The sequence below is a fragment of the Convolutriloba macropyga genome, chromosome 11 (assembly GCF_964194025.1).
Source record: "Convolutriloba macropyga chromosome 11, txConMacr16.3, whole genome shotgun sequence".
Classification (NCBI taxonomy): domain Eukaryota; kingdom Metazoa; phylum Xenacoelomorpha; order Acoela; family Convolutidae; genus Convolutriloba; species Convolutriloba macropyga.
The window spans coordinates 43,369,050-43,393,652 of record NC_134478.1 but is presented as its reverse complement, the minus strand read 5'-3'; the positions used below and the strand labels follow the sequence as shown (position 1 = coordinate 43,393,652).

General features: G+C 35.5%; 1 protein-coding gene across 1 annotated transcript in view; it reads right to left on the bottom strand.

Moving 5' to 3' along the window:
* Positions 1 to 23,590, bottom strand: part of LOC142349873 (uncharacterized) — a 53,140-nt gene extending 29,550 nt beyond the window's left edge. The window contains exons 1-13 of the mRNA XM_075401698.1: positions 23,321 to 23,590; positions 23,043 to 23,253; positions 17,779 to 17,863; positions 14,338 to 14,435; positions 13,998 to 14,124; positions 13,210 to 13,414; positions 12,567 to 12,751; positions 11,982 to 12,199; positions 8,976 to 9,096; positions 8,598 to 8,666; positions 8,201 to 8,303; positions 7,395 to 7,542; positions 6,405 to 6,704 (exon numbers count right to left, since the gene is read on the bottom strand). Of these exons, the coding sequence (XP_075257813.1) occupies positions 6,405 to 6,704; positions 7,395 to 7,542; positions 8,201 to 8,303; positions 8,598 to 8,666; positions 8,976 to 9,096; positions 11,982 to 12,199; positions 12,567 to 12,751; positions 13,210 to 13,414; positions 13,998 to 14,124; positions 14,338 to 14,435; positions 17,779 to 17,863; positions 23,043 to 23,253; positions 23,321 to 23,546 (2,096 nt within the window). The 5' untranslated portion in view covers positions 23,547 to 23,590. The remainder of the gene's footprint in view (positions 1 to 6,404; positions 6,705 to 7,394; positions 7,543 to 8,200; positions 8,304 to 8,597; positions 8,667 to 8,975; positions 9,097 to 11,981; positions 12,200 to 12,566; positions 12,752 to 13,209; positions 13,415 to 13,997; positions 14,125 to 14,337; positions 14,436 to 17,778; positions 17,864 to 23,042; positions 23,254 to 23,320) is intronic.
* Positions 23,591 to 24,603: the final 1,013 nt, after the last annotated feature.

Sequence of the window (24,603 nt, the reverse complement as noted above, 5' to 3'; positions counted from 1 at the left end):
TGAAAAAATTTAAAAGATAAATCAAAAAGTTGCTATAATTCCGTGACATTTATAACTTCAAAACGATTTATTTCACTAGGAACTATCGAGTAACGTGTCTGCAAGCCCTAAAAAGATTTCATTCGCCTATAGAATTTGAAAATGAAAAAATAGTTCTTGAATTAAAATTTGCAATTTTTCACTTAAATCTTTGACATTTAATCCCCTTTTCAAAAAATTTATAATAATTAACATGCAAAAATTCGTTATACTAATATCTTCATAACCAATTGGCCATAAAAAGTTTAATTGACCCCTAAAGATCGAAAATCACAACAAAGAAACAAATCCAACAAAAGCTTTTATTGAACGATTGAATGAAGGCAAATTATAGTGAAAATTAGCTAAAATTACGAAAATTATTATCCTCTAAAGCATTTAACTATTAACTAACCGATCCTCAAGCCAAAAAAGTTTTCAAAATCCCTAATAATAGAAAAACTAATATATGATCAACATTTTCAAAAAACTTGAACAAAATTGCAAATATCACCGGCATTTTGGGTGTTTAAGTTTGTACTACGAAACCATATAGCACAAAAATATCCGAAAATGACAAGAAACGTTAAAAACTTAACTATTTTGGTCGCCAAAACTACAAAAATGATCGTTTCAGCTTGAATTTAGGCGTTCCGAGTAAGTTAATCACTCTAAGCATTGAAATACTACTTAAACCAGCTGAAGACTTCCAACGAAACTTATTGACCTCTGAGCATTACCTGTTTATCCCGTTTTGAAAGCTCAAAGAAAAACGTGTGAACACATCTTACAAAAAAAACATGACCAGACAAGTCCTGAATAACAATCCCAAGAACTACAATCCCAAAGAAAAACTTAGAATTACAGTACCTGACCGCAATCTCGATTGAACAATATCCTCGAAAAAGACAAAAAATATCAACAAATTGAGAAACCAAAATAAACAATCAAAAATATCATTGCTGAAACTCTTGAAGTTTTTACTCGGAAGCCCTAATTCGATCAATTCAAAAATACCCATTAACCCACGCGCAAGCCTTGAAAGGGTTGAATTGGCAACTATAGATAGAAATACTCAAGTAATAACTACTTTAAAAAATTGGAGATGGCAAAACAAATTTCGCGATATTATCATGTTCCAAACCAATTTTTTTTCTCTCGAATATGTCGTTATCCACTTGCAAGACCTAAAATGTTCTACTGGCCCTTAAAGACTGATAAACTCAGAAATTTTTTTTAAAAAATCAAAATACGAAAACGCAGTTTTTTGAAATAATGAAAAATTCGAGATATAACAGATTCATTGTCCCCAAAAACTATCCATTTACCTTATTTTAAGCCGACGTTTCAGTACCCCGTTAAGATAAAGAAACTTGATCAATTGAAATACATTTATTAACACACGCAGAATCCTTGAGAGGTGTATCGGCCAATAAAGACAGAAAAACTCAAGAAACATGACAAATGCTTTAAAATCCAAAATTGCAAAGTTCAAAGAAAGTTTCTAAATTTTGCTATATTTAAAGTTTTAAAACAATTTGTCACTTAAGTGTCCAGTAACATTTCTGCAGGACCTAACAAAGATTTATTGGCCCGTAAAGATCGAAGAACTGATTACCCCTGCCAGCTATACAGTCGCATACAATCAAACCATAGAGGAGGTTTCCTGGCCAGGAGATGGAAATACTAAAAAACGACGAAAGGTTTAAAAACATGAAAATTTTTAAAACCTAAAAAGTTTTTATCAAAAACTTACTAAAAAATTGATATCGAAAAATTGTAAACCATTTCATTACAGATAGAAACTATGCAGTCCCCTATTATCAAAACCTACAGTAAATTCCAGGGCCCCTGAGGCTGCAAAATCTCACAAATTGACAAAAACCCACAAATTGACAAAAACTCACAAATTGAAGTTCGTAAAACTTACGAAATTCAAAATTAGTATCATTTCGCGGTTTTATGTTCACAGTACTAAAACATGTAGATCATAAAATGTGGATAGAAAGTAATTACATCTTACATCGGACCTTTATCAACTTTTACTAGCCCCAATTCCAGTTTGATAAAAAAACTTGAAAAATGACGAAGAAACGAAAATTGAACTATTTTGCGCTCAAAACCTCCAAAAATGACCTTATAAACTTAAATTAAGGTCTTCCCAGCAGTAGCGCCACACCAAAGCTTTTCATTGCAAAAAGAACCTATGCAGAAACCTACAATCAAAGCCTAGAGGAAATTCCCTGGCTCCTGAGGATGCAAAATCACAATGACAAGACTTGAAAAAATTTGCAAAAAATAGAATCATTTCGCGTATGCAGTACCAAAACACATAGCTCACAAAATGGTCATGTGGAAGGTAACTACATCTTACGTAACATCTTAATCAACTTTGAAAAGAGCCAATTCCAGACTGATCAAACAAAAAAAAACTCGAAAAGTGAAAACACAAAAACGTGAAAAATTGCTGGAGCCCGCTTTGGGCATCAAATGAAACTTAATGCCCATTGGGCTTCACCTTTTGATCCCGTTTTGAAAGATCAAAGTCATGAAAAATTTGTGAAAACATCTGACAAAAATATCGTAGCCGAAAGACTCCAGAATCGACGAGTAACATTTAACTTGAGCCCAAGCACAACAATGAAATTTGCAAAACGTTTTACTTTGATGTAACCTTCAATTTTGAAAAAAGAAATAGGAAAACAATTAGAAAGAAGACAAAATTGGAGAGGGTATTCTTGGGAATCTTTCACAAGTTGCGATTCCAAAAAACAGTTTTTGATAATAGATTGTCTACTGTACCTTTTTGTTATTCATTAAATAGCATAAATCTTACATCTCAAACAAGCAAAACATCTACAAAATATAACCAGCGATGCATCTCAAAAAAGGAGAAAATCCGAGCAAAAAGAAAAACATAGCTGGCAGATTGCCAGAAAATAGCCGCAATAGCTTCGTAGATCTGCAGTCTCAAAAAAACAGTCAAAAAGGCAGAAAAAAATTCGTCTTTTCATTGACGGCTGATATGTTATATTTTGATTAAAAATCTGTATAAGTTTTTGCTGCCTCTATTAGCTGCTCTCAAATAACCTTCATTTAGAGTGACACACACCAATTTGACCTTATCTCTTTGAATTAAAGTAAATAAAAGTAAATTTCAAAGTGAGGAAGTCATTTTTGAGAGTGAGATAAGTCAAGTGTAACCAAAAATTTAATCAAGCGAATGAACAAAAAAATTCGCTCCATTAAGAGCGAAAAATGACTTCACGCACGCACTTCAATTGAAATCGCATGAACGAATAAACAAAAGCAGATTTGAAGTGGTTGTGACGTAATATGGTAGTAACAAAAATTGCTACGACGCAATAAAAAAAACCAAGAGAAGGCCAATAATAGCTCCAGCTATCGCTGTGCAGCTATTAAAAAAACTTAAAGACAAAACCCAAGAAACCTGTTAAATTTTTTAATAATGTTCTCCAAAAACGCAAAACAATTAATTATTTTCACTTAGTGACAATGACACCAACAGCAGTCTTAATTGAAAAATCGAACATGAAAATATTCTCAAAGGCAGAAAAAGAACAGAACTCGGCAAAAACAGAAAAATTTAGAAAAAACTTAAAATTTAGCCTGTTTTCTTCAATAAAAATAAATTTATGATAATAACTAAATCAGAAAGCTACAAAACCAGCATAACAACCAATATCAACCAACCAAATTAGCCCATACACTCAAAACACGGAAAATGTACCAGAAGCGCTAAAAAAGCGTCCAATACCGCAAATTCACAAAAATAGCTCAAGATGCATATAAAACACTTATATATACCATTGAAATGGTCAAAAATGCACCCAAACAAACCGTTACCTGTTAATATGGTTAGAAAAGCAATGTACCAACAAATAGGCTGAAAATTAAAAGAAAAATACTTCGAAAAAGCCCCACGTGATCAAAATATTTCGCTCGCTAGCGAAAGGTTTTTCACACCTACTTTGCTCGCTCTCTCTCAAAAACGCAGCAGAAAAAGAAAGTCAGTCTCTTCTCTGCTCTTCATTTCGTTTAGTCGTTTGATCTAAACACCTAACTTTCATGTGTGGCATTTGCTTGTACATCCTGTTTTAAGTACTCTCCAAAAAATATCGATAAATAGCCGGACAAAAACAATTCCCAAAACAATTCCAAGAATTTTCATTGGCTAAAAAAATATAGAACGGACGATGAATGGATTGCAAAACCCAAATAGAAAAAAACAGAAAAAACTCGACCGAGAAAATTGAAAGACGAGAAAAAATGAAATGACCATGCGACACGTAGATTTCATTCATTAAACGACTACAAATCGAAAGAAACCCAACAATAAAATTTCAAGTAGAGAAAACGGAGGTAAGGAAAAGAACACAGAGGACAAAAACCAAAATAAAATTCTCTGCAATTTCAATAAATTTAGCTACAAATTATGGATAATATTATAATACTACGTTTGGTCAAGCATACACCAATCCAACACCTTGCCGATTTAGACTTGAAAAAAGCGAAGAACAAAAAAAAAACAAAAAGAGACAAAATTTGTATTATTTTTATTGACAATTGCCCTGTCTAAGTTCCAGTTACTTCCAACAACACCTCTAAAAAAATTCTGAATGAAAAATTTAACAGTAAACATTAGCGAAAAGCACAAAATCAGAAGAAATTAGCAAAAAAAGACAGACAAAAAACACAAAATTCGGCATAAAAATAACTCAATTATCTTTACTAAAACATCTAAAAACCAAAATCAAAAGGACCCAAGGGTAGCAAAAACAACCGATGAGATCAATAGATACCCCAAATGGTATTAAAATTTGAAGAATACAAAAAGCATTAAAAATAACTTGAAACAAAAAATCTAGAAACAAAAAATCTTTACAAATTTTTGATATTAAGAGAGCAAATGGAGCCGAAAGACGCTGATTGAAGCAGATGGAGTACTAAAAAGCTCGCAAATCAAAAGGCAAGTCAAAATACGCTAAGAGGCTACTATCTACTAATCCACGATAAGAAAAAAAAACAAAATGTAAAAAAAAAATAAAAATAATTTAAAACTTCTCAGTTTATTGTAATTTTTCTAAACAAAAAACGTTTAACACCAATAAAACTATAATCGCGCGGCATCTAAAAACTGCTTAATTAACAAGTTTCTATTCAAATCCCAAATAAAGCAGCAAAACAAAAAAAGCGGAAAATCGCTAAAATTCGCCTAAAATTCAGCAAACAGCTGAAAAACCTGTAAATTCGAACTAAATTCATATTAATTACCAGAAACCTTGAAGCCATTATAAAATCCAGCCTAAACATAATACAATATCATTATCAAACTTTTAAACTAAAAAATAAGAAAAAACTGTTTTAAAAAGCCGCACTTGCTTGAACAAATATGTCGCTCGCTGACAGAACTTTTCTTCACTCCTCAATTTCTCACTCTCCCGAAAACAGCGGTGTGAATAAAAAACATAAACCAGCTAATGTCGGAAGAATTGCTCTCGAACGACAGAAGGGTGGAAAAACATTTGACCCCGCCGGGATTTGAACCGTTGACCTCCTGATCCATAACCAGATGCACTGCCTACTCGGCTATCAGTCCCATATTGTTGCTTTGCTGCAACCGCTTTCACTTTACCTTTACTTCGGAGTGAGAGCAATAGAGATCACTCAAAAATGAAGAACAAAAGCGTGAAAAAGTCACTTGAGAAGTCAAAGAACGTTCTAGAAGAAAAGCGCAAGAATGGTCAAGCGAAAAAATTGCATAAAAAAGACCAACACGTTTACAATAATTGCTATGAACTTCTTTCAAGAGCAACTTCGTTCAAGAGCTCTCTTTTCGCGCTAAACTTTGTTCAGCGCCCAAACCATTCCAAAACTTTACGCGCTTCATTTCCTGCTCCAAAAAAGGACTTCTCCGATACCTGTTCGAGTCGTAATAAAAAGACAGCGCCCCAATACAATTCAAATTTTTCGAATTGTAAAAAGACGCTCCACCAATACTCCTTATCGAGCCGTAAAAAAGACACCGCCCCAATACAATCCAATTCTTGGATTGTAAAAAAAAACTAAGAGAAGGCTAATAATAGCCTCAGCTATAGCTTCGCAAGCAGGACTATAATATTTTATACAAACTTAGTCTGAGATCAATTAAAAATCATAATTTTAGTTGTCCTATGGCACTCCCGCAGCCTTTCCCTAAAGAGTTCAACACTCTCCCACACAAGGTAAGATATCCTCTATCTTACCTACTTAAGTGTCAATCTAGATCAAAATTGAAGTGCACAAAAGAAGACTAAATGACATTTGATTTATAAAAGCTCAATCCAGAAACAAAATGGCTCAAAAGTGAAAGGTTAAGCCATCACCTAATGTAGGACTGCGGAATGCCCAGTTCATACAGTGAAACTTTATTCCCATGAGAAGAAGGGGGACTGTCTGACATGACCGAATTCGTCTTGGGATGATTACCACTTGCATCTTCTTTCAGTTTCAACTCATTCGTTGCGTCATTCGATCCACTCTTGTTGTGTGAACTGAGGAGTGATTCCGTGACGTCATTGGAAGGTCGCTTCTTCAAGGATATCGCAGAGTAGTCCTTGTCCGACTTGTGAGATGCATAGTCCTCCTTTGGTTCCAGATTCAAACCGACAGCACTCAAAAGGTTGCTAAAACGTTTTTTCATGATACGCTAAACTGTTTTGATTAGTATCGTAACTTTATTGTTTAAACCCATTAACATTCCATGCTCACAAATTAGACGTCAGTTTCAAGTCATTGCTTCTTTATAATTATGCTCTACGAGTTATGAGATCATCAAGCAAGCTCATCATTGAACATAAATTAACGCCAAAAATTAATGAAGATTCATTACTTCAAACCAGACAATTGGCGAATCAATTATTTTTCGGAGGTTACTGGAAATTGTGGACCAAATTTTGCAGAACAAATGACTGTTGATGTTATGTAAGTCCTGCGTCTTACCCACATGTTCCAGTTATTAACTCCTACTAATGCGACTGGAGAGAGTAATCATGAATTTGTAGAATGGCGATTTGATCTTGTGTGGAGTTCAAATAATTTTTTCCACTTACGTTCATAACTGGTTATTTGCACAATTACATATTTTACTGTTAGATCTTTCAGGAATTAAAATCATTCAAAACTTTAGGTTAACTTGTACGTTCTGCAGAAAATTAGATTCCGTAAAAATTTAAAAATCTAAACTTGCGAATCAATGTGTTAAACGGAAAAGGTTAATTCACAACTCTTCCCATTTCTCTGTTTAGTAACCCTAATATGCAATCCTGTAATAGTGTTACATGAAATAAATCAAAACTGGTCGGCACAATAGTGACCTTTGCTGAGCTGCCTTTGCAGACCGATATGCTCTGTATTTGCGGGCAGCCATAATGGACGACAACCTGAGCGGTCTGGCCACAAAAATGCAGATGAATGGCAGCAGCACCACTAATATGGCCATACAAACCGACACCGAACGACACACTAATCGGAAAAAGACTAATCAAATCATGTTAAGAAATCAACAAAAAACTAAAGTACCTCTATTTTAAGAGCCGTTCTACGTCCCGTTCAATTTAACGGCATATGCAGGAAGACGACTAGACAGAAAATTTATCATGGCAAAAAAGGATTTCCAAACCCGTTGCCAATTAATGAGCATTGTCTCAATGTTAACAACTGTTTAAGTATTATAGACTTATATTTTAAGCATTTCCTAAGCATTTCTTTAATGGGATAGCTTTGGCTATTCGTTTATATGCAAAAAGATCCTTAAAAAACGATTTGGAGCACGTAACTAATATACACTGAATATATTATATATTTGAACAGCCACAGGCAAAATGCCTTCTAGCATCCGTTCGGTATGGCGCTTAGCGAACAACAAACTTAAAGTATTTGTTAACAATGTAATAGTACTGAAAACTAATTTATTACATAGTTAGACTCCAAATAGTGTAGGCAAATCAAATCGAAACTTGGATCACACTATGAAACCAAATAACGGATGGATCTCTCTTAATTAACATTGCGATCACGCAGAAAAAGATACCCGTTTTGATAATTAGACGGGATCAAATGAGCGTCTACCATTTAAGGTTAGAACATATTGTGAAATAATAATGAAGAGATAGGAGCTGACCTTGCATAGCATATATAGTGAAGAATATGAGAGTAGGCACCAGAATGGACAGGGAGCTGTAGAGAACAGGCCACGAGAGACAACTTCTCCATGTAGACACACACTAAAACATAGGATACAAACTAAGTCATTTTTATTTAGGATTTACATGGTTTTCTTTCATTTAATCCCCATTTTCTGTATTAAAAACAGATTGGTTAAATGGAGTTCCGTCAGGTTCGACTAGTGAGTGTCATTATCGCATCTTAATGCCTAATTTTTAAATTTATAGAATCATTGATTCTAAAAATTTAAACCATGTTGATTTTAAACCATGTTGATTCTCTAAATCAACATGGTCTAAAAAACAGAAAACAAGGTCATTAGTCAGTGTCCTTGCAATTCTGACCAATCTCACCTCGTCTGCAAGAAGCCGTTCTGTCATTACAGCACCATACACAATTGGGAGCGCCATCACTACCACAACCTTAAACCACAGAAACTGACCAGAGCGACTCAAAAATCTTAGAATTCTTCTGAAAACTACAGTAATAGAACCAGTAGATCCGCCGCAAATCTAATGTAACACAAGAATCTAAACTTTATTAGTTGTTTTCTCTTTTTAAAAGTTTGCAAAAACCACATGCAAATAGTTATCTGAACTGAGCCTTGTTCGAAACGAAGCAAAAGAATAAACTAAACTTTCACCGGACGAACACGCTCAAAGTTGAGCTGCTTCTATAATTAAAATAAAAATAATGAACGTTTACTTCTTGTCCGCAGATTTGAAACTGACCTGGAAGTGCTCCACTGAGAATGATATCTTGTCTGATTTGACGACCATTGGGACCAAAGTCACGCACCCCACTGTCAGGAGAGACACGACATGCAATGACATACTCGTAGCCACAGGTTCCCTGAATGTAGCTCAAATGAGACCTTACACAACCAGTTGATGTTACACCAAAGATCCTTTATATTCACACGTAGTGAGAACGTGGTGGTCAAAGTTACATAGCTGGCAGATTGCCAGAAAATAACTGCATTAGCTTTGTAGACTGTAGCAAAAAATAAATCAAAGAACTGATTAAGGCCTGAAAGACAGAAAAAAGAGCACTCAAATAATCATTACTTAGTATGAGATACCATCATGAAAAGTCAATGTGGTTGACAGGAGTGAGAGAAGGCATCAGTGGGCAAAAACTAGCAAAAACTAGCTAAAAACTAGCAAAAACTAGCTATAAACTGAAGGAGTGAATGAACGAAAGCTAACTTGAAGTGGACGAGAGGTCAAATGATTTTTAAAAAAAATCTTGTAACAAAACATTTTCATTGACGAAACAAAAATAGAACTAGGCATAACTAGGAATGAATTTGGAAAACCAACAAAAATCTGATAAAAAACTCGAAAAAGTAAAAAAAAAAACGTTAAATTGCCGCTTGTGAATTAAAAACGACTATCGAGAAAGCTAATCTTATTTTTCTTCAAAAATCGTCAAAATTAGAGTGATAAAATTTCAAAATCAGGCCAAAATCATCACTCCAAATTGACAAAAATAAAAAAGTATACAGATCTCAAAAAAAGATAATAAAAAATACAATACAAATTTTTTGAACAGCAGAAACGGAGAAAGCCATTTATAGCCCCGCTCGCCTATAACTATTGCAGCGATTAGTGCCATAATAGTAACCACCTAACTTTAACGAATTTCTTTCTAATGTTTGGGCGGGGGCTCGATTTTATAGCTACCTGCTTTTGTAGTAGGCTATAATTGGCTTGTGTGCACGCACGTAAATGCGTTCGTTGTTTCGGACGTGTGTGAAAAAACGTGTTAAAAAATGCTCTCAGATGATGTTATCACTATCACAGATTATTATGATAGATAACAACAATTAAACATTTGAAGTAAAAAGAAGTGACAATTTTGGGCGCAATTTTCTGTCGCAATCCGAATTCAGCTTTTTAAAAAGGTGAATGGGAGAATAAATTACAACATGCAAGATGCAGAATTCAAGTAACGAAACCGCAAATTCAAAGCAATCAGTTAAAGGTTTGGATAGAAAAGACGAACAAAAGAAAAATTGCTTCGAGTTAGTTCAAGAGAAATTAATGGACCAGTATGTTGGTTGTTCCACACGAAAGGAACATAAGTGCTATAAAAACAATGCATAATTGGACGCAACAAAAACTACTTCTAAAAAAGGTTGTAAAAATGACACGTCCTCAAACTAAAGACAAACGAAAACAGAACGTGTAGTAAAAAACTAAAAAATAACATGTCTGTTAAGGAAACTACCCCTACAGAGAACTTAGAAGCCAAGAACATCCAAAAAACAGAAGTACATCACATCGAAAAGCTTACTATATCTTGAAACATCTTCTTTTCTTCCATAAACATAACCGATAAACGTCTGGCTAACGGCTCTCAAACAACCGGCTAACGGTTGGCTTCGGTAGTAGCCAGCTGGTGCTTAGGGATGCTAGCAATAGAGTGGGAGGTGAGCGGAGTGCGGTTTCGGCGAGGCGCTGGATGAGGGGGTCCAGATCGACAAGTGGTGGTGTGGTGGGTGGATGGAGAGAGGTTGCTGAGGAGCAGCAGGAGGAAGGGTTGACTGAGGGGGACGCAGCACACACTCTAAGAAACGCTCGTCACAACATGAATTATTGTCTCCTCACAAGTTTCGGTGAATAGACCTGCTCAGTCTTTTAACGCCCTGTTTATCCCGCTTTTGAGGACGAAAAGTAAAAAGCCTGAGACGAAAAATCGGGCAATCGATAAAACGCATAAAAAATGCAGGGATAATATAATTTCTACAAACTCCCTTTGATAGCATTTAACAAATTTCGTTTGATAACAATTAATAATGACTATATTAAAGTATAGGCATAAAACTGTTCGCTCAAATTTTGAAAACTCTTCTCAGTTACAGAAAGAGAGTAAGCTGTTCGTTCGTTTAGAAGCAACTTTTCAAACGTATATTTACCCCACTTTAAAGTAGTATAAACATAGCTGACAGATGATCTCGCGTAGCTGCAAATGCACTTATAAAACGGTCGCAACTGTATTTGAGTGCAAATTTCAAATTATTTCATCATCTGTTTGCCACAGTATTGTTGAACGGTACCGATGACAAATTTGACCCCAGGGAATGAGGATTCCTATGAAAAATGTAGAAGTGCATGTTTTCGAATGCAAGGGGAGAAAAAGTATCATTCGAGGTGACTGATATTTCCAGCATGTGGGCTTGAATAAAGATACAAAAAAAATGTGTGAGACAAAACAAAAACATGGCTTGAAAGCTCCACCATTGCCTCCAAGTTGATCTGCTTACATTACACAAAGACAAGACTGTGACCACTTTTCGGTTGAAAACACTGAACTAACTACATGGAATCAATCTCTACATGGAAAAAATACGCGTTTACTGAGACAAAATAGCCCAATACAGAAACACAAAAATAATGCTAGTACCGAAAAAACTATTGAAATTAACGAAAAAATAAAATTTAACAAACACCTTTAAAATTGAAATGCTCCTATGAAACATTCAATTGCAAATTTGTCATGATAATCTCTTCAATTCGTTTCATTTCTACAAAAAAAAATCAATTGCATTGGTTACTCTCAAACCAACTACAAGATGAATTTGTGTTGAAGAATTGAGTCTGATCGTTTTCTCTTATACTCCACTGACCTTGAATTGCCATTGAGTTGACAAGCAGCGAGCTCTACATACGCGTCATTAATACTTACAATTGGAGCCCACCGTCTCGGGCAATTATGATTGTGAGGGAACTTACTTGGAATTGAGGATGAATTTCTCCGTTAGTAGTAGAACTGCAAGCAAACCAAGGGACAAGCAAGTCAATACAATCAGCTGGTAGTCCTCCAGTAAAGCCACGAAGTCATTGGCATTCTGCCTCATCGAGAAGAGCATGAATTTGCTCCTCGGCTGACTTAAATTGTTAGATGAGCTCTTTCTGTAATTGGCTTTGATAGCATTGAAACTGTCCACAATCTGCAAAAGTAACAAAAGGTTATTTGTAAACCATTCCTCCTTGGGTAAATAAGTTTTGAAACATAAAAAGTATATTCAGGGCGTTTCAATTTACACACAATTTCTCACAGCCACGAAGATTATTCGACAGCAATTTTTTGCGTTTACATATAAAAAAGAAAACTTCAATCAGACGGGAGTAAGATCAGTATAAGCATGAAGATCAGAATGAACAGCGAACAAACAATAGAGTGTACATTGCTTTTATTTGAACATTTATTTATCCAAAAGGCAAACACGGTTTTTTTAACTAACAAAAAAGAACGCCAAAATCGAAAAGGATTTCTATTATTAAATTCGATAACAAATTGGATAACAACAATAATACCTTTTGGAATTTGTTGTGAAATAGAATCAGTAATTTCTCAGCAACGTCCTCATTCCACGCCATGTGATACAACTTAGCTCTCTCACTTCCAGCTGCGAACAGCTGACGCTTATTCATGATGTACATCACAGTGTGCAACTGCTGAGCTGAGGATATGCGACCATCAAAACTCCTAGAAATTCCTCCTGAAATAAAAATACTGACCTTGGTAAAAATGTTCTCAAATAGCTCGGATCGCAAAAACGCTAAGGCCTGGCCGCATAAATGAAAATGTGGCAAAAGCTGCCATTCCATCACTAAAGCACTTTGGCCAATAAATACAGAGAATCAGTGATCACAGAGATTTAGAGAAAGACGACAAACCAGTAATCAATAGGTACAAACCAGCTTAGTGGGTGCATATTATTTGCAACCCCCCCCCCCCCCCCAGACAGACGTGCCATATTTTAACACAATGAATTACTATGTAATGACTCGTGCTCTAAAATGGGGGTGCATAAAGTACTGGAAGGAGGGGGGTCACAAACGGAAAAGATTTGAAAAGTGTTCTACTCAGCATTGAAAATCGAACTCAAATTATCAACTAATGGATCTCAATTGGTGGATCAACTAGTGGGTATTCAATTTTGACAGAGAACATTACCCAGGGTGATCTCGAACGACGAGTTGAGGAATTTTGTGGCGAATGATGGACATGAAGCAGCAGCACTGCCAATTGCTCCGATTGAGTTGTATCTGCTGAAGGCGTCAGTGACTTCATCGTCCGATTGAACCTCTGACGCATGTTGCTCACAATTGTCCGTGTCAAGACAGGGCTTAGATAAATAAGGGATATCTCCGATGCCATACTGAAATTCAACCAAAACTCATATTGAGCCGAAGTTCACAAATTATACGACGGGTACTTAGAACAATTTTTGCTTTCAACTTGATCTAAAAAAACAGTAGAGAAATTACCACAAAGATTTTTATAGAGGATTGAAATATGATAGCATTCAAGTATTTTTCAAATTTGAGCAGATCAAATGTATGTAATTCAAAGACCGCTATATTCTGTTTCCCGTCGACAAATCTTTGCTGGGATGTTCTAAATCACATTTCTACAATGGAACCACCATTCGACCCTCTGATGTTTTTCATTCGGCTTTTTTTATGATCACGCATCTAAAATTTTGCTTACGCATCCAATTAAGTAAACTAAATTGATTGTTAAAAAGGAATTGCTTCATGTTGATTTGAGTGATGTTTTTAAACAGGAATAGATTTGTTTTCTATGGATCAAATCATTTCAATTATTCCTGGTTTCGCTCAAAAATCAGGCAAGTATTCTATTTTGGAGTAGATTTTAACTTTGAATGGAATTGAATGCCATTTTGCAGCTCACATTTCTCGCCAATTCAAAGTATAGAATGTTCTGATTTGGACGCTAACCTGGTTAAGTACGCCATCGACAAAATCGAACATATCGGTGTTTGATTTGTAGATTTCTCTGAGCTTAGAGACGTTCTTCCTGACATCATTGTTGCGCCACCTCAATTTATCACGTGGATCTCCAGCTCTATAATAAAAACGAATTATAACAATTTTTTTAAACATGTCAAGATCTGCTTTCATCTGAGTACAAAAATTTGGCAAAATTTGGTTTGAAAAGAGTCTTGGTCAAATAACATAAGAAAAAGAACCTAAAACGATCAGATGTAAATCTACATAAAAGACTGGCAGGGCCCACATACTTGGAGGAAAATAACTCTGAGAGTAAACAATAACATACACAGCTAGCTCTTGGCAGGTCTCGTCTAGAAGTGAAGCTCCATCCCAGAAACAGTCGAGGGGTGTCGATATCACACACGGGTTCATCTTGTGCAAAAACTGAAAAAAATGAAATGTGTGTCATCAGAACACACAACAGACCAAATTAAAGGAGAAACAAGTGGAAATGTTATTAGTAAAGAGAGGAAGTAATCCGTCCAATTGCAGGTCTTCTCAAAATCCGGAAAATAAAACCTCCGAACACTATTTTTCGTTAAAATATTGAAAACATCTTGCTTGCATGCATCTATCAACAGATTCAATACTATTGAGTAAATTAGATATAGTACATCTCCCAAACAGTATTTGCGCATGGTTACACATAAAGCAGAAAAGTTCCCTAAAGGCAGAAAGAATTCTTTGCTTACACTAATTTAAGGCAAATTCGCAGCAAGGTATACCCGCAAACATTTTAGAAAAACTGGAAAAATTGATTACTGTATATTTCAGTAAATTATAATCAGTAGCGGTGTTGTTTTGATCTGCAAATATATATTTCAAAGAAAAACAATTTTGTTCCAACTCCGCTTTAGTGGTGGAAGGACCAATATCCCCAACTGTTCTTTTTGTTCAGTCAATTTTTGTTGTTCAGTCAATTTTCGCCGATCAATATAATCATCGTACCGAGTTGTGGGTGGTATCAATAGAAAGCTTGTCAAGCTTAATATACCGCATTAATTTTTATTTTCGCTTTTCCCAAGGGAGATATCGAGACTTACAATTTGTGAACATTAGCCTCATTTCTATAGGTTTGTTCAAAATTTTTGTCAAATTTTAATCATTTTCACTGAAAATGTAATAAAATTGTCAACGAGGGTGTTATTGGTTTTACTTCTAAAGATGAAATATCAGCATTTTTTTAATTTTTCCACGAAAATGGCACAAAAAGGCTTCTTTACGGGTAGTAAGTATTCTGAATTAACAATTTGCCGGTCTTTCGCTAATTTGAATCGATAATTGCCAAAAAAGCATCATTTATTTGATTTATTGAAACTTTGTTTGCCAAATTTTCAAATAAGCAATAATTTGGCAGAAACACATTTTTTAAAAGATCTTTTTGATCCCATTTACGTTTAAATGATGGCCATTGAACAAATTTTATGTTTTCAGTGTAAAACTCATGGTTTTTACGGCTCCGAAAGTGTTTCCGTAATTTTTTTAATGAGTTCTTGAATATTGCCTGCATTTAATTGTAGTCTTATATCTTGGTCTGCTTAATCAATAGCCAATTTGTCATTCAAAGAGGTTTTAGTGAAATTATCCAATTATTCCATTTCAGTTGACACTCAGGCTCTGATATTTTTGAATATACTTCTCTTGAATTTTAAAATCTAACAATGAATTTTACAATCTTTTCAACCTATTTAACCTTATTTCTGTCCAATTACAGCGCATTCTCATTATATACAGGTTCGATCTTCTTCCGACTCAAACAACAAAAAAAATGTATTAGCTGTCTTATAATCCAACTAACGGTTTTGAGTTCGCCCCTCTACGAGGTTTCATAGAAAGTTGTGATTTTTTAAGAAAATTTGCCTTTGTTTCTGGTTCCCTTTCGGTATCTTGCCATAAATATCACAAAATTTCGGGTACTGTTGCTGTTGTAAGGAGGCCCAGCTAAACAAAACATAACCGACTAACGTCGGGCAAATTGCTCTCAACGACCGGCGAGCGGTTGGCTTGGTCAGTAGCCAGAATCGGGGGGGGGGGGGGGTGCACCGGGGGCTGATGGGGGCAGCACTGGGTGGGGGGGGGGGGGGGCAAAAGCGAGGTGGGGGGGGGGGGGGTGTGGAGCCAATAGTGGGGGTGGGGGGTCAACAAAGGGGGGGGGGTGTCAACCTCTAAGAACCGCCCCTCACACCATAAGTATAAGTCTCCAAGACAGTTTGAGCTGAAACAGACCTGAAAGGCTCTAAGAGCACCTAATGCCCGCTGGGCGCTACCTGTTTATCCCGTTTTTGAGGACAAAAAGTCAAAAGCGTCAGACGAAAAATTGGTCAAGCGAAAAATCGCATGAAAAAAAGACCGACAGGACTAATATAATTGCTACAAACTTCGTTTGAGAGCAATTAAAAACACTTTCAGTGAAAAGCTTACGGTTTTAATGGCTTCAGCACTTTTCGAAATCTTTATTCCGGTTTTGCATGTAATTGATGTTCTTTCTGTAGTCGTATGACATATTCTGAAGGATGAGAAGTCTCAATATTTTCCCATGGAGGTACAAAAGAACATATTTCACACATTCATTTGAGAGTTAATGGTTTCCAGAAATATGCGTTATTTTGAACTTTCCAAATTTTCTTCTTTTTGTCATTTATTTTACTCAGTCTCATTCATAACAGGTTCCATAAACTTTCTTGCAAAGTAAACACTAACCTCTATTCTCGCTCTGTGTTTCGAACGATGCTTTTAAGAATTTGACACTAAATTAGCATTCAAAAATTGTCAGGTTCTGATAATGGTCGATATTGGTGGTATATTTTGTTGTCGTTTCACACTGCCCCTTTGAAAGCCTGCCCTATTGATGTTCAAATGTGGACATATAAAATCATTTCAAATAATAGCTTATGATTTAAGTGGCTCCAAAACTTTTGTTCTCGTTGTTTTGTAGTAATTTTTAAGTCTTTCCTGTACTTGTTATTTTCTGGTCTTATGGCTAAGTATCATAAGAGGCAGGTGATATTACATTCTCAAGCAGTTACATGTTAATTAGTATTTTTAGTTGAAAGTTGATGGTTGTTATGACTTCTTAAGTTAATTGGGTTCAAAAAATTCGAAACGATTTTCGCACTTTGTCCATTTTTGTTCTTCTTTTTGTCTACTTCTTAAATAGTCTCGTAATGGACAGTTCCCAACTTCTTTGTAGTAAAGTATAAGTAAACTTGTCCAGTTTAGACTTTATCTGATACTAATTTGACTTAGCTACTAAATATTGAGTGTTGTCACTATCGTGTTTTTCTTGCTTGTAGTCTTCCTAATGGCAGGTCTTATTACTTAATTCATTAAGTGGTTTGTGTTTATAACAATTTTACACTCGTAAACTAATTGTTTTCTAATAGTATGAAAAATTTGGAATGTTTCCTATCTCTTCCTTTGGTACACAATTAAGTCAAAATATGGATGAACGGGTTTGGAATACTATGTGCGAGCGCACATTACCGAGCCTCCTTGTTCGAATCGATTGTCACTCTGACTAGGAAAGTAAATGGAAAACCACTGGAAATCCTGAGACAAGGAACACCATGAAGAATACGTAATTTCCGACACATCTGATTAAATTGTATGAATGCTTGAGGCTATAGGCAGAAGTTGATGGGTTTTAAATACATTGCGCATTTTAGGGAAAAAATCCAAATCTATTTTGTGTTAACCTACGAGAATATTTTGAAAAGCTAGAACTTACATTATTGACTATATGGTGAACTGTTTTTTCAGAGTCGTAAAGTGGGAAGGGCAACTTGACGCAGATGTCCGATACTTCCCACTGGCTGAAACAATCAGACAAATGACATACTCATAATGGAGCTCCAGACAGAACAAAACGTAGCCAGCAGATTGTTGAATTAGCTGCAAATTAGACTAGTTGGTCTTAATATAGATAGCAACAAACAGAATTCAAAGGCCGAAGCAATCTATAGTATCCATTAATAAACCAAATGCTTTGATACTTTTGTTTTTCATAAACTCTCAATTTATTTGTTTCAATTTGTTAGCAAAATTTATTAATAACGCCTTTTACTGCATAGCAGTAATTTTTTAACCTTAAAAGAATTCAGAGCAACCTCAAATGATCCCAATCTTATGTCAGTTTTAGTCAAGAGAAAGATCAATTTTAGTTTAAACAGAAACCAACTAAGGTCGATGAATTGCTCTCGAACGACAGGCGGGGGCAATTTAATTTAGAGGTGTAGCTTAAAAATTTTTTGGGTGTAAAAACTGGGATCCGATAGGGGTTCGAAACCGCAACCTCGCTGATAGCAGGGCGACATTTAAACCAATGGGTTACAACCACATTGTTACTCACAGCTGACAATAACTTTTATTATAGCAACCAACTTCATTTCAGAATGATAGCAATTGAAATCACAAAGAAGGAAGAAGCTTGAAAAAGTTAATACCGAAGTTACAGAATGTTCTATCTAGAATAAAAGCGCAAGGAATGGTCAATAAAAAATTTTGCCGGAAACCATTCGAGGAGTCGTGCAATACAATTACTTACTTAACATTGCCTATAATACGAAACATAAAAAAAACGAAGAACTTTTCGTTGAAGGATATTTTTCGAAGAAGGATATTTTTCGTTGGTGCTTCCACAGTACGTTATGCACCCCCAGTTATAGCACGTGTCAATACATAGTAAATCATTCGGTCAATATTGCACGTCGTCTGGGGGTACAAATAACACCCACTATGCTCGGTGCACAAAAGTAAAAGATCCCAAATTAATAGCCTAATGAAACTGTAGATATGGTTTTAGAAATGAGGACAGCTTTTAGTTTAGGGGTCTAGCTAGGTGCGGGTGGGGTTGTTATGTGAGGAAACTGTTATGGGAAGAAAACTTCTCAATGACCTCTTCACCTTGAGTATTTCCAGCAGTTCCTAATTTCTCTGTATTGGTACCTAAGCTACAGTCTAAGTTCAATGATGGAAAACAGAAGTCAACGTTCTAAAACAAAAGTCAAAAGTTCAAGTCATGAGCAGTCTTGCATCAGCTAAAAAAGACGTGGTATCTCAATAATCCTCTTCGAGTCGTATAAAGACCAACACGTTTACAATAATTGCTTCAAACTTCGTTCGAGAGAAATTCAAAATGATGATTTCAAACAATCAACATAACGGATCCACGTCAAGTAATATCCTCACAAATAACCAGCGAGTTTTATACTATGATTTTATATCTTCACCGTAGCTTCAATGAATTGTACACATAGAGACTAGCAGAGCTCTAAGAGAGCTGCTCTGTGACTTATGGCCCTTTCGGCTTTACTTGTTAATCCCATTTTTGATGACAAAAAGTTAAAAACTCCAGCGAAAAATTGCAAACTATTGCATACAATACCACAAGTATGAACTATTTTCTACAAACTTTGTTTGATAGCAGTTAATAATTACTATATTAGAGTCCGGCAGAAAACTTTGCGTTCAAATTTTGAAAACAGTTCTGTTATATAAATTCCGAAGGCATCATCAGTATAAACATAGCCGACATCTGGTGGCATATAGCTGCAAAATACGCCGCGTGTCGTACGCTGTGGACGGCCACAAGAAGAGCATCGATGCCGATGACGTTATCAATTCACTTACAAAACGGTCGAAATCGTATTTGAGAGCAAATTTTAAATGGCTTCATGTGCATGCTATTGTCAACCGGTACCGAGGGCAAATTAATCCTCTATGAACTCGGAATCTTATGCAAACTGTAGAACTACAATTTTACTAACGTCGGAAAAATTGCTCTCGAACAGGAGCTCTAATCTATTACAGCCTGCTTCAGTCGGTCTCTCCAGAAACAATAGTTTTAAAATATCGAATGGAACTAAATTTTCGCTTGTCATTGACTGTTTGTCCCGTTGTAAAAACTCAAATTCATCGAAAAAATGTGTCAAAATATTTTACTAAAAAAAAGTATACAATCAAAAATGTTTAGATTGTGAAATTGAAGAAAATACAAACAAAAGCACCTTCAACTGTTGTTATTCCAGCTATTAATAACAGAAAATTAAATGAGAACAAAATATAAGATAGATAAGTAAAGGCGTGTAGAGAGAAGGAAACCAAGTTTTAAGGAATATTTAGTCCAACGTTCTCCCAAAAGAATTGGTTCAATTATTCATTGAACACTGCCTCATTTTTTCAATGAGCTCAAAAATCACTCTTCCGTTTTTGTCGAATAAGTTTAGGTAGAAGCTGTTTAAAAATGTCTTTGGCCACAAAAGTTACTTCAAAGACTGGCCACAAAGGGGTTCAAAGTTACATCAACAATTGAACTTTCAAACAATTAGAAAGCTCAGTTGCGAACTTAATTTTGACGTTTTGTATAATAGCCGACAGATTGCCGGAAAATAGCCGCCATAGACGCCTGTGGCCTTCCATGGAATTGACACAACTAAAGAAATAAGATAGACACATTGACCACCAGTCCTTTAATAGACCACTAGAATTTTTTGATTAGATTCGGACTCTCATGTTTATGAGACATATAAGGAAAAAGCCCTAATAGAGCTTTTGCAAAATTAATATTCGAAATCAAAGACTCACAAATCAGACTCTAATACCCAAGAATTAGTGCATATACGTTTGGCACTACTTAGATGATACTCCGGATCTTTAACTAGTATATTTTCATAAACTTTAAAGTTCATTAAGTGAGTTCACAAGTCATTTTTTTGAGTGAGTTAAGTCACGCAATTGACCTAAAAGCAGAACAAATGGCGTCACGCATAAAAATTTTAACTGCAAAGCAGTAGAAGTCACTGAAATTGAAAAATCAATGGTCGCAGGAATCATCGATGGAGACGACGAATTAAAAATAAAACAACAGGACAAGTACTGAAATATAATACAAAAAAATTGAACGAAAACTGAGAACTAATGTACCCGAACAGATCAAATGAACACTCCCAGCCAAAAAGACAAAATCTAAAAAGTTGAGAAAAAAACAGGTCAAACTAAGAAAAACACAGTAATTGCTAAAACTCTGAAGATTTTCCCTGAAGACCAAATAAGATGTAATTCAACATACTCAATAACTTACCCACAAGCCCAGAAAAAATTTATTTGCCACTAAAGGTAGATAAGCTCGAGCAATATGACAAACGCTTCAAAAAAACCGAAGAGAGCAGAATTTACAAAAGTCTCGGTCCCTGGAGCTGGAAAAATTAGGTCCCTGGGGCTTGGAAAATAATCACAATGTGAAAAAACTTGAAAAAATTGCAGGTTTTTATCAAAAAACTGCTAATTCGTGATATTAAAATGTTGAAAACCATTCCATCACCACTAGAAACTATGCCGTAATCTATTATCAAACTCTAGAGGAGGTTCCCTTGTCACCTAGGATTGACAAAAAACTTAAAAAATGACCAACTTTTTTTTAAAAATGAAAAAATTAGTATATATTTGCGTGTTTATGCTTGGAAGACAAAAATATACAGCATTTAAAAAGTAAATATGTATTGCAAAAGACCATTATCAACTTCTACGAACCTCAATTTTAGACTGGTTCAACAAAAAAAACATAGCCGACAGATTGCCGGAATAGCTGCGAAAGAATAGACCTGCACGCCGTATAATACAGATAGAAACAGATACAGATCTAAATTGAAAAAAAATCGACGCCGCTCAAAAAGCTATGTAAAAAACATTCAGCGATAAATTAATAAAGCTAGTTAAAATTCATTCCGCAGAAGCCTCTGATTATGGACGTGTACTGCACATATAATTTCCTTTGACCTTGAACAATTTCAAATTGAACTTAAGTTTTTAAGTCCAAAAGTCATTTCATTGAGTGAGGTAAGTCACGTATGATCAAAATCTAATCACGCAAATGCCTTTAATACTTTTTTTAGAGAGAGTGAGAAATGACGTCACGCACGCATACGCTGTTAGTGAGAGGAAGAAGTCATTCAGAAAATTTGACTTTTTCAGCTTTGATGTGTGAACAAATGTAAAACGAAAAAGAGCGTCAGACGACGAAACAAAAAACATAGCAGGACAAGTTCTGTCGTACGATTCAAAGAACTTTCATTGACTAAACAGAAAACTAGACCTAGAACGGACTATGAATGGATTGGGAAAACCATTTAGAAAAAAAATCCGATCCGAAAAATCGAAAAAACAGTAAACATCAAAGTAAAATTGCCGCATGTGAACAAAAAACCACTAGCGAGAAAGCGAATTTTTGTTCAAACACCGTTTTCTCACTCAACTTTAAAATTAGAGCGTAAAAAATTCACGCCTTAAAACCACTCGCTTTTTCGCTCTACCTCTTTCGGCGTGAACAAAATCACTACTCCAATTTGACTTCAAAAATCATGAAAATGTGTGAACAGATCTAAAAAGGACAGCGCCCCAATACAATTCAAATTCTTTGAATTGTAAAAACCAAGAGCACCGCAATATAGCTCCGCTCAGCTTACAGCTTCGCAGCTATAATAAAAAAATGAAGAAACGTGAAGAAAAATGACCTCTTAACCTTAAATTACGGCGTTCCTTCACCACTTTAAGCACTTGAAGGACTACTGAAGCTAACTTTGGGCATCTAATGAAACTTTATGCCCACTTGGCCTCACCTTTTTATCCCGTTTTGAAAGATCAAAGTCATTGAAAAATGTGTGCAAACATCCTACAAAAAAAGACAGAGCACCAATACAATCCAATTCTCGGATTGTAAAAACCACGATGTCCCCGATAATAGCCGCTATTGCTTCGCGGCTATTAATGAAACGTAAACTAGACATCAAGCAAACTAGATGTCTAACATTTTTACAAAGCGGCCTACCTTCGTTAAAATTATATACAATTATGTATGTATTTTTTGTCCCAATGAGATATAACAAAATTTGAAAACTTATTTGGAGTATTAAGGACTCTTCTGAGTTACATATTTATGTTATAGGGGAAAACATGTGAGTGAGCTTCTGTGTCAGCAAATTTAATGGGTAATGGAACCTTTTATCGAGGGTAACTTTAGTCTGCAGAAGTCTCTTCACGAGATTGTGATGGCGAAGCAGTTCCGGTCTGGTTAGCATTGAGGACACGTTATCGTGTGCACTGGCATCTTCTTCGCGAAGTGACTCAAAGTATTGTATAATAGACACATCACTCTGTCTCTCTGTTATGCCCAAGTCATTCTCAAGGAATTTGCTGCCTCTCAACACGTCTGTGAACAGATACAATATCATTCTCTGTAAAAAAAATGATCTTTGTGACTGTGATGAATTACAAACCATTGTTCCACAATGTCACTGGATTCCTCTCCACTCTCGCCCCACTAGAAGCCAAAACAATGCAGAAAAATGTCACTAATCCAAATACAGATAGGACAGTGAGTTGTACTTTGGCCACATCCACTCTGTCCAGCAGTCGAGAGGGAAGAAGTCGCAATTTCTGTTTCAGTCTCAGATTCTCGTCTCGCTCTTCGTCGCACGAGCGACGTCTTTCACTATTTGTCATTACATGGACTGAAAAGAAAAACTACAATGTGAAACGTTCGAGTTGCAGTTCTCGAAACATTTACGGTAGCAAAAACGCGAGAATTGCAATATGATAACTTGTTATATTTCACTGAATAATGTCTTTGGTTTCATAAGCCAGTGCGATCAAATTTAAGGTTCCAGAAGCTTCTAAAGATATCAATACTTTCTTTCAGATAAAACATGAAGATGCCGGTGATGTTATATTTAAAAATGACGTGAAATAATCGTTCCTCGTGAACATTGATGAACTAGAAGATTAACATTTTGATTATTGGCAAATGGAAACAACTCTGAACCTCTGTGAAGGGAATGGTGAACAACAAAACCTAAACCAAAAATATCAGCAAATTTTTTTAGCATAAATTCTGCAAATTAAAAATTTGCTCACTTTATTAACTTTGGGAACGGTGATAACCAATACCTGAAGTGAGCATAACTTAATTAACAGAAAAAAAATAATAGAATTGGGGAAAACAAATGGAAAATACGGAAACCAAATGGAAAAGTTTTTAAGTACAAATTTCGAAAAATGTGGTGTTTGCCACTTTACCTCGGAAACGGTGATAAATTTTTGAATGAAGATCATATCAGATCACATAGTTACGCAGAAATAATCGGCAAACTGTTTTATGTATAATGTAAAAAAATTTTATTCGTTAAAGCCTTTGAACTTTTTTGCCCATAATCCTCTTTGACAAACTGTGACAATTTTCTCATTCAAAGTGCCCGTCTAGTATACTTTTTCTCGTGCACTTCTCAACTTATGGAATTGTGAAAAAATGGTCCTAAAAGCCTAATCGTTGTGATGAACTTCTTATATAGAAATACTTGATAAGTTTATCACTTGATATTTTTGAGACTTAAGCCAGCGAATGGGGCTGATCATCGGAGCGAGTTGCGTGTACGAAGTGCTTCAGGGAACTCCAGTTCTTTTTTAAAAATTCAAATTTTTGGGCCACACGTATGGAAAGTCTAGCTTAAACCTTAACCCGAACAGTGTAAAACCGAGGAATGAGTTAAAACCTTCTGTCAAA